Source organism: Podarcis liolepis, assembly GCF_965112155.1.
Source record: "Podarcis liolepis genome assembly, chromosome: 2".
Classification (NCBI taxonomy): domain Eukaryota; kingdom Metazoa; phylum Chordata; class Lepidosauria; order Squamata; family Lacertidae; genus Podarcis; species Podarcis liolepis.
The window spans coordinates 118,972,706-118,983,318 of NC_139555.1; the positions used below are offsets into that span (position 1 = coordinate 118,972,706).

Sequence of the window (10,613 nt, forward strand, 5' to 3'; positions counted from 1 at the left end):
GGTTGCGTTGGTGGTATAGTGGTGAGCATAGCTGCCTTCAACTGAGCCTCTTGGGTTTGCCGATCAGAAGGTCTGGGGTACCAGAAGCGGTTTAGTCATGCTGGCCACACGACCCGGAAAGGTGTCTGCGGACAAATGCAGGCTCCCTCAGCCTGAAAGCGAGATGAGCGCCAGAACCCCATAGTCGCCTTTGACTGAACTTAACCATCCAGGGTTCCTTTACCTACCTTGACCTTACCTTAGATCCCAGGAGACCCAGGCAGAAGTTGAAGAAATAAGAAAGATTTATTTTACAGGACAACGCTGATAAAACAAAGGACGCATCAGGAGATAATGTTCCTTCGGGAAACAGTTACCATTAATAATTACACTAAATCGAATGGATGTTACAGGCTTCTAAACAAGGTAGTAAATGCACAGCTTCTTTTAAGTGCCATATTTTTCACTCTATTAGACGCACCAGACCATAAGTTTTTGGAGGAGGAAAATAAGAAAAAAAAAATATTCTGAATCCCAGAAGCCAGAACAGCAAGAGGGATCGCTGCGCAGTGAAAGCAGCAATCCCTCTTGCTGTTCTGGCTTCTGGGATAGCTGCGCAGCCTGCATTCGCTCCATAAGACGCACACACATTTCCCCTTACTTTTTAGGAGGGGAAAAATGAGTCTTATAGAGCAAAAAATACGGTAACTACTCTTCAGTTAGATATTACAGGTTTCTAGATTAGATGGTAAATCCTCAGCTTCTTTCAGCATATTTATCCTGTGGGATAACCAGCCTCACATCTGTCTTCACATAAATCTGTCCATCTGTCTTCCCTTAAACTCATTTCTTAGCAGAAGCATCCGTCCCTGCCCACCATACACCTCACACGTGCAATAGGATGCCATGTCTTGGCTTTTGATGAAGCTGGCATCCTGGGAAGCCAGATGTCGCAGAGAGACAGGGCAAGAAAAGTAACATCACCTTCTGCAAAGCAAGGGAAATTAGAGGCAGCTTGGGAGGAGGACAGGTATGGGCTGGAGTGGCTTAGATTGGTCTCAACTAGGGCCAGGGCCGTTTCGGCCGTAGCCCCGACTTGGGGGAATGCTAGTGGAATTCACAAGAGACCAGGGCCCTGCGGGACTTGACATCTTCCACAGGGCCTGAAAGATGGAGCTGTTCCACCTGGCCTTTGGCTTAGACTTACTCTGACCCCTTATATGGGATTTGGAATATAAATTTTCCCTTGGCTTTTTTGCTGGCCCATGTACGACCAGCATGGATAGCTGGCTCGGGTGAATATCTGATGTTTCCTCCCTTTATGGTCTTGATTTATGGGAATTCTTGGTATGAGCTTTTGTGTGCATGCACACTTCTTCAGATACACTGAAACAGAAGTTGCCAGACCCTTCTATATAGTGAGAAGGTGGGGAGGGGTATTACTCAGAAGGGTGGTGAATTGCAACTCATTACCAAACTTAAAACCATGGAGAGACCTGGTCTGAACAAAGAAATTGGATTCTTATCTCATTATACATGACTAAGCCATTTCTCACCTTCTCACCCCTTGCCTTTTCCTGTAAGACCTATTACAGTCATTAAGAGTCGTCAACAGGCTCATCTCAGCTATCTGCCAATCTCCCATTCCCACCACCCTTCTGAGTAATACCCCTCCCCACCTTCTCACTATATAGAAGGGTCTGGCAACTTCTGTTTCAGTGTATCTGAAGAAGTGTGCACGCACACGAAAGCTCATACCAAGAACTAACTTAGTTGGTCTTTAAGGTGCTACTGGAAGGAATTTTTTTATTTTGACTATGGCAGACCAACACTGCTACCTATCTGTAACTTGATTTATGGGCTACTACTAAAATGAGGCTGCATTTTAAGCTGTATTTTAATTAACTCCCCCCCCCCCATTACATTGTAATGTAATTTATATTTGGCGTTAGTCGCCCTGAGCCCAGCCCTGGCCAGGGTGGGCGGGGTAGAAATAAAAAAAAAAAATATTTCTTTATTTTATTTATTTCCAGTAATTTCACTTCAGCTTAGTTGCTGCATAGGTGAATTCTCTAGTTTCTTAAACAACGTGGCACTTTCTGTCACGTTACCCAACCTTTTATGAATCCCACTCAAGAGGTATTTCTAGCAATATAACAGACCTTCTTATCTGGTTTGGGATTCTTCTCTTCCTAGAAGATCACTCCCCTCCTAACTGAAATGAGACCCAAGCAGACTGTATCCTCACAGCTCCTCCTTCTCCTGGCTCAAACTCAGCCCCCCAGTTAACTCCTGTCTGAATACTTTCCCGAGAGAGTACACACCGTCTTTCAGTCTAAACTCAGAGACTCCTTTCACTAGCTGTAGATACTTTTCTCGGAGTGGATGCTACACACAGACCAGAACCAACTATCTCCCTCAAACTATCTGCCCACTCTCTTAGAAATTGCTCCTTTTATTCTCTCTCCCTAAATGCTCCACACACGCACCCCCTCTGGCTAGCTGTCTTGGTTAGCCAAACAGACAGAGACTCCCAGCCGCTAGTGGAATTCGGAGGCACTCTGGTCCAGCTCAGCTGTCCGTCACACAGTCCCAGGTCCCTGCCCCTGGCAGCAAGTGACACTTCTTTTTGGCCTGGACTGTTCAGCTGCCCGCACGTCCGGGTGAAACCCCTCTGTCTGCTTCCACTTTGCTGCAGCGCAGGGGAGACTCCAGGATGAAGGCTTAGAGTCAAGGTGTCTTCTTCCTCCCGTACTCAATAACCATGGGCTTCCCCAGCAGGATGAAGCCGTTTGCCAGCTGCAGGGCTGCCTGTGCCGTTGAGATACCTGAGACCAAAGAGCGACACAGGATCAGCCCTGGTGGTCCAGCTCCTGGGGAGGAATCCAGAGACCATTGGAGCCTCTGTACTCCATTCCCCGCCCACATCCCAACCGGAAGGCCAGCGTTTGGCTCTGGGGGACATGGAGGGCTGGATACTCACTGGGAAAGGTGAGGAAAGCTTGTCCTCTCATGCGCCCACTCAGGAGGCGGAATTGGATCTGGGGGCCTCCCTCCTCCTGGAACCTCGCAAACAAGGACAGCAGCTCCTTCATGTTGACGCGGCGGCTGAGGTTCTTCAGGTACAGCACCTGCTCAGCACCAAAACACATAATTCAGTGTTAGAAACTCAGATTTATCAGCTAATCACCAAATGGCACCTTAAGTCTAGGGGGCCGTCACAGAATGTCTAGTTCATGGAAGAAGCAAAGATCACCAGTGTTGAAGCAATGATTCTTCAACATCAACTTTGTTGGACTGGTCAGGTGTGGGTACCTGATGATTGTCTTCCAAAGCAACTACAGTGGTACCTCGGGATACATATGCTACAGGTTACAGACTCCGCTAACCCAGAAATAGTGCTTCAGGTTAAGAACTTTGCTTCAGGATGAGAACAGAAATCGTTCTCCGGCGGCGCGGCAGCAGCAGGAGGCCCCCATTAGTTAAGTGGTGCTTCAGGTTAAGAATAGTTTCAGGTTAAGTACGGACCTCCGGAACGAATTCTCTATTACAAACTTAAAAAAGAAAAGCGTAATGTGGTGGTCAACAAAAGGGGTTCAAAGACTCTCTCAAGGCAAATCTAAAAAAATGTAATTGGGAAACACTGGCCTACGAGTGTTCCAATTGGAGAACAGCCTTTACCAAAGGTGTCATGGACTTTGAAGACGCTCAAACTCAGGACGAAACATGCTAAGAGGAAGGCACGCTTGGCAAACCCTCACCGGGATCAATTCCCATCCAGAAACCTATGTCCCCGCTGTGGAAAGATGTGTGGATCCAGAATTGACCTCCACAGTCACTTACAGACTCACTGTCAAAATTGTTTATGGAGGACAATCTTACTCAGCTACGAGTGATCACCAAAGAAGAGGAGAAGATGATGGTTATTATTAATTCCATTTCTATACCACTTTATATTTTAAAGAAAAAAATCTAAGTGGGTGTCAACATATTAAAACAACATACCGTATTGGCCTGAATATAAGCCTCACCCCCCCCCAATTCCGACTGTGAAAAGTCAAAGTGCAGCTTAAATTTGCGACCTTACAAAACTTGGCTTTTACGATTTTGCTGCTGAAATAGACATATAGTAAAATGGAATGGGTGTGAGTGCCTGCAGAATTTTAAGGGAGTGGCTTATATTCAGGTATTCTCTCCCCCCCCCCCGATGTTTAAAGGTGTGGCTTATATTCAGGTGCGGCTTATATTCGGGCCAATATGGTATAAAACAATCCAGAATAAAACAAATTTGAGCTTTGGTGGAAATAGTTCAGATCCTTCTCTAAGTAACCCTTGGGATTCCTTCCAACTCTACGATTCTGTGATCTCTCTCTCCCCCCCCCCCGGGTTTTTCAAGCAACGTCTTCATGTCCAGAGAGCTTCCTGGGAAGGTCATTTTCTGGAGCCAAGCTGCAAAAGGAATGGAAGCGCTCTTCCGCAGAATGGCCAGCTATCCCCCTCTACAACCTCTCTGTTACTGACTCTCAAACTTTGAGTTTGTCGAAAGGGAGACTGCTGAAATTAATTGACTAGAGCCATGCGACTCAACTCGGGTGAACTGGACCTGGTTTTTCTTAACAAGGTGGACCCAAGTTACTTCTGGGGTCCTTCCGGGATTTGAGGCCCTGAAGGTTAAGCTCATTCGTTTCCTAGGACATCTGCCCCGATCTTGAGGGTTCTAGAACATGAACGGATCCTCTTGGTGCTGGGAACCTGACACGGCTCCCCAATAAGCTTTTTGTCTCGTTTCCCGTACCGCCAAGTGGTGGGAGAGAACGTCCTTGCTGCTCCTCCATTTGCAAGCAGGGAGGCTTCTGAGCCCCAGGGGCAGGGAGGGAAGAGACTCACCTCGCTTGGCTCTCCAGGGCTGTAGGAGGAAAACCGGGGAATCTGGCGGATCTCCTCCTCCGAGAGGCGGTTTTTGCGGATCTCCTCCTCTGGGATAAACTCCACCGGCTCTGTCACCGTCACGGGCGCTGGGGTTGGCTGGGGATCTGCGCCCTGAGACGCTGGGGGGCTGCTGGGAGGCACGGGGCACGGCGAATCTGGGTCACTCTGGGGAGGCAAGGGAAGCCCCTCTGGCCAGTGGCCAAGAGTTGTGCTGAGGTGTGACAAGGGGTCCTCCTGTGTAGCCTCATCTGGGTCAGAAGGGAAACAACAGAGCCTTCAGTAACAGACATTTGCAGAAGGCCACGTTGCGAGGTAAGTTAGGCAATGAAGCACCTCGCCACCTCCCCCAGTTGCCTTCCACGCCCATCCACAAGGACTCCAGGGGCCCCCAGCCACACACCTTGGTGGTACAGAACCCTCAGGAAGGCATGGCGGTCCGTGCCCTGGAAGAGAGAGCTCTCAATCTCCATCTCTCGCCTGCTCAGCTGCTTGCTGCCTGCAAAGCGCTGGGGCAGCGAAAGGATGCGCCGGCGCTCGGCCATCTTCTCCTCGATGGCCCCGATCCTCTCTCGTATCGCCTCGGGGGCTGCCCCGAGGCCGGGACTCTGGAAGGAAGCCACAGACAGGGGTCAGGTGCCTGCCCCTCATCCCCCATTCCTTCAGCTTCCTCCAACTCATAGGAGATCCCTCCCCTGGTGCTGAGAAGGGCTGCACTGAGGAGGAATGGTGGGAGCCACCCCCTCCTCTTGATCAGGATCCTGAATCTTCCCAGGAGCAGGAGGACAGTATAGATTTGGAACAGTGGTTTGCAGAGGGACATAGTTAAGAAGGCAGAAGCTGGGAAATATGGATGGGGAACAGCTAGGAGAAGAAACACACACAGAGAGAGGTAACAGATTTACTGTCCCTGGAAAGCATTCATCCGCTTTCCCCAAGATCAAGAATGGCTGAGACTGTGGCAGAAAAGAAAGCACAGAGGGTACAAGTTCAGGTTACAAGACGTAAAAGTGACACGGGTGACTAGGGTGGAATTCTTCATTGGGAACATCGCCATTCCCAGGAGATGGGTTCTTTGTTCTCTCACTGTGATCATTCTCTCACTGTGATCACATTCACCCGGTGCTATAGCAGCTGCACTGGCTCCCAGTGGAGCACAGGATCAGGTTTAAGGTGCTGGTTTTAACCTTTAAAGCCCTATACGGCCTAGGACCCTTGTACCTACGGGACCGCCTCTCCTGGTATGTCCCACGGAGGACCTTACGGTCTTCAAACAAAAACATCTTGGAGGTTAGGCTGGCCTCAACCAGAGCCAGGGCTTTTTTGGCTGTGGCCCCGATGTGGTGGATCTTTCCGCAGGGCCTGCAAGACAGAGCTGTTCCACCTGGCCTTTGGCCAAGGCACAGCCTGATACGCTCCTTTGGTAATCCTCACAGAACCCTGGCTCAATGGTTGCCATTAATTTGATTTTGAACTGATTTTAGAATGAATTGATTTTAGAATGCTGTATTATTTTACTGTTGTTAGTCGCCCTGAGCCCGGCTTCGGCTGGGGAGGGTGGGATATAAATAAAATTTTATTATTTATTATTATTAAATGGTAAAAATACTCCTTTTCCTTTGTTCTGCTTCCACCAGCCGATTGCAGTGCCCTTACTAGGCAGCGAAGTGAACACAGTGAAGGACTCCCTGCCCCCTCATTCACCTTATCTGCCAAGGCATGGCTCTTCCAGAAGTGGATCTCGGCGTCTGAGAGGCCCAGCTCTCGAAGAGCGGCGGCCTCTTTGTTGCTTTCCTGCAGCGCCTGGAACTGAGGCAAGGTGCAGGTCCCAGCGGCTTCCTCTCCAAAGGGCTTGTAGAGCGCTGCAGGCGCAAAGCAGCGGCGCTTTGACACACACCTGGGAACCAACACGGCGGTGTTAGAAGAGGGCTACCCTGGGAGGCGGCAGGCCAGGCCTCCGGGAAAGAGCCTGCGCCACCGGATCCTGAGAAGGGGGTTGGGCTAGATGACCCTTGGTGTCTTTTCCAACTCTACCATTCTACGATTCTCAGAAGACCCGATGGCAGAGGACCCTCATTGGCACACAGCGTCGCCCCCCAGGGAAAGGCCCTTGCCCAAGGCCTTTCTTCTGACCTTCCTGTGATGACGGACCAAGAATGCTTCCCGCTGCCAGGGACACCTCCCACCCTGACTCTGCCCTTGTGCAGGATCCGCACTCACTGCTCAATGGAGACAGATGTGTCGAGCTGATGGTGCAGGAGGCTCTTGAGCTGCCTCTGCCCTTCCGTCTCCTGGTCCTCCAGGGGGATGTCATCCCGGCTGTGTCTGCTGTCAATCCTGTGAAGGCGGAGAGGTCAGAAGCAGGGAGCTTAGAACTCAGATGGGATACTTGGCGCCAAATAGCTCCTTAAACCAAGGCTACACTCGCCAAAACAGAACGTCTAGTGCCATTTGCGGGCAAGGCGGTTCTCAAGTCTTATTTTTCAAATGATGGACAGTGTAATTGATTCTCAGGTAAACATCTTTGGCTCTACTAATGATGATAATAATAATAATAATAAATTTTATTTATACCCTGCCCTCCCCAGCCAAGACCGAGCTCAGGGCGGCTAACACCCAAATATAAAACAAGTTGATTGAAATACAACTTAAAAACAAGATTAAAATACAACATTAAGATGCAGCCTCATTTCAGCAGAAACTCAAAAACTTTTTTGGGGATGAGGTGTGCCTGCTAAAATAAAAGCAAATATTTGTTTACAACGAAGGCCAGATTGCCCCTCTTTAAAACAAACAAACAACAACAATTTTTCTTACCATTTTTAATTGATTTCCCATAAAACAAATTGTCACCAAATTAACACAAATTTAATACAAATTTAAAAGCTGACTTCCCACCCCACCAGCTGTTCCCCCACCATTCCTGCTCCAGATACATTAGCTTTCCCAACTTTTATTTCAATAATCAATAAAATCAAACATATTTATATTTGCAATAACATTTCATCCTTTCTCCATACGGGTACCAATTTCTGCTGAGGACTTCTATATATTATTGTAACCTATCCACATAATAATCAGGTTGAGTAAATTCTCTTTTATCTGTCTGCGATAATCATTCATCAATAATTTTAAATCACTTCCCAGTAAAAAAGAAGAATAATAATAATATTATTTATATGCCGCCCATCCAACTGGGTTGCCTCAGCCACTCTTGGCAGCTCACAAAGCCTTGAACTTGGGGGGCAGCTTCCTTCCCCCCCAAACGGGGTTTTTCCTTTCTCCTGCGCCTTTCGGGGACCCCACAAACCCCACAGGGCCCCGTCGGGCTGCACCCCACCCCACCCTGACCCCCAAGTAAAGGGGGCAGCAAAGGGGCGCGGGGAGAAGGAGGCGACGCCGGAGACCCACACGCCGCTGTGGGAAGCAGGCAGGGCAGTGGGGGATGGCTACCCCCCTCGCCCCACATATGCACCCCCAAAACTCCCCTCGGGGGTCGCAGCAACTTCCCCTCGCAGGCCCCCCCCCCACTTACCTCCTCATCGCTTTCAACGGCACCAACGGAAACTCCTCGGACTGCAACTCCCAAGAGGCGCCGCGCGGAGCAGGAAGGAAAGGGAGCGGGGCGGGGCGCGGTGGCTGCTGGGAAATGTCGTTCCGAGCGGGCAGGAGAGGGGAGAGCCGGCGGCGGGCGCGCAAGCGCACTCTCTGCTGCGACCCCATAAAATATGTGAGGGTGCCGCCGCCCCCCAAGTTGATGGGCATTGCTGGGGGGTTGGACTAGAAGACCTGTGGAGTCCCTTCCAAGTTTACACTTCTTCAAAAAAAATTTTATGCTTTTCAGGTTTATACATTTCACTCATTTTAAAATCATTTTTACATTTCAAAACTCGACTTCCTTCCCCCCACTTTCTGCGGTCCCTAAAATTTATTTTTAACGTCTTCTGCATATTTCATGTCATTTCTATACCGCTTTATATTTTTAAGAAAAATCTCAGTGCGGTTTACAGAATATTAAAACATCAATAAAACAAAGCAACATAATTAACGAAAAACTAAAATATTATCTTAAAAGATTTCAAAATAAAACATTACAAAGGAGGTCAACTACAGAATACATATTGAATACAAAGTTAACAAATTAACTTAAATATATACGCTTATAAAACTGTAGGTTATTACACTAATCCTGCCAATGTTCTTCTCTGTTTACAATCATATCTGTAAATATTCAATCATCTGTTTCCATTCTTTTTATTAAAAGTTTTGTTATCTTTATTTCTTAATTCTTCAGGTAAGTCTCACCATTTCTGCATATTCTGTAAGTTTTTGTATCCATTCTTCCTTTGCTGGGACTTCTGCTTCTTTCCATTTTGGGGCAAGTAACATTCGTGCCACTGTAGTAGCATACATGAATAAGCTTCTATACAGTTTAGATAGTTCTGTCCCTGTAATTCCCCAAAGAAAATTTACAAACATTGTTTTAAACATCCTTTTCATTACAGTATAACTAATTTCCCGTAAGCCTTAACCTTAATACAAGACCACCACATATGATAAAAATAACCTTTCTTTTTACATTTCCAACACTTATTTGATTTAGATTTATACATTTTTGCCAATTTATTCAATGTTAGATACCATCGATATAACATTTTTATATAATTTTCTCTTTAACCATAGCATGCTGTCAATTTTATATCCATATTCCACAATCGTTCCCATGGTTTCATGTCTATATTATGACCAATATCTATCGCCTAATGTATCATTGCGGATTTTACTTGTCTCCCATTCCAATGATATTTTATACATTTTAGACAGCACTTTTACATTACATTCCAAGAGGTATCTTTCCAGTTGTGTTATTTACACTTCTATGATTCTCTATGAGGCGAGTCATAAACTCTGTCCCATTTTTATTTTTGAAGTTGGCAACCCCTATACACGTTCCTGGAGACAGGACCTGACTCTGCACCGCTAGGCCTTGCAGATGAAGCGCCCTGCAGCCCCCCATCGCATCCCATTGGGGCAACCCCCCATTCCCACAAGCTGTAGCTTTGGCCAGCAGGGATGAGAGTTTCGCATTGGGATGGGGGCAGGGGCGGACTTGCGTTTTGGGGGCCCTGAACTGTTATGGGACCGCCTCTCCCCATAGGAACTGACCTGGACCCTGCCATCCCTGAATCACAAGGAGCCTTTCCTGTGGTGGCTCCCAATTTGCGGAACACTCTCCCCAATGGGGCTTTGCCTCATAGAATCATAGAGTTGGAATAGACCACAAGGGCCATCGAGTCCAACCCCCTGCCAAGCAGGAAACACCATCAGAGCACTCCTGACATATGGTTGTCAAGCCTCTGCTTAAAGACCTCCAAAGTAGGAGACTCCACCACACTCCTTGGCAGCAAATTCCACTGTCAAACAGCTCTTACTGTCAATGTTTAGGTGGAATCTTCTTTCTTGTAGTTTGGATCCATTGCTCCGTGTCCGCTTCTCTGGAGCAGCAGAAAACAACCTTTCTCCCTCCTCTGTGTGACATCCTTTTATATATTTGAACATGGCTATCATATCACCCCTTAACCTCCTCTTTTCCAGGCTAAACATGCCCAGCTCCCTTAGCCGTTCCTCATAAGGCATCGTTTCCAGGCCTTTGACCATTTTGGTTGCCCTCCTCTGGACACATTCCAGTTTGTCAGTGTCCTTCTTGA

General features: G+C 47.7%; 1 protein-coding gene across 1 annotated transcript; it reads right to left on the minus strand.

Annotated features, from left to right (window-relative positions):
* Positions 1 to 266: 266 nt before the first annotated feature.
* On the minus strand, positions 267 to 8,622 carry RBM41 (RNA binding motif protein 41). The gene is made up of 8 exons (XM_083493174.1): positions 8,441 to 8,622; positions 7,126 to 7,242; positions 6,610 to 6,802; positions 5,309 to 5,513; positions 4,867 to 5,156; positions 2,963 to 3,110; positions 1,829 to 2,807; positions 267 to 1,305 (listed from the first exon to the last, which is right to left on the minus strand). Exons 1-7 carry the CDS (start codon positions 8,446 to 8,448, stop codon positions 2,710 to 2,712), a joined length of 1,059 nt encoding a protein of 352 aa, XP_083349300.1. The 5' UTR covers positions 8,449 to 8,622; the 3' UTR covers positions 267 to 1,305; positions 1,829 to 2,709.
* Between the last annotated feature and the right edge of the window lie 1,991 nt (positions 8,623 to 10,613).

What these genes read in the sequence shown, in the direction of transcription:
- RBM41 (XM_083493174.1), bottom strand. An exon ending in ACATCTGTCTCCATTGAGCA is followed by an intron (nt 6,803 to 7,125) that starts GTGAGTGCGGAT and finishes GTTGGTTCCCAG; the next exon opens with GTGTGTGTCAAAGCGCCGCT. An exon ending in GCCCTGGAGAGCCAAGCGAG is followed by an intron (nt 3,111 to 4,866) that starts GTGAGTCTCTTC and finishes GGTGCTGAGCAG; the next exon opens with GTGCTGTACCTGAAGAACCT.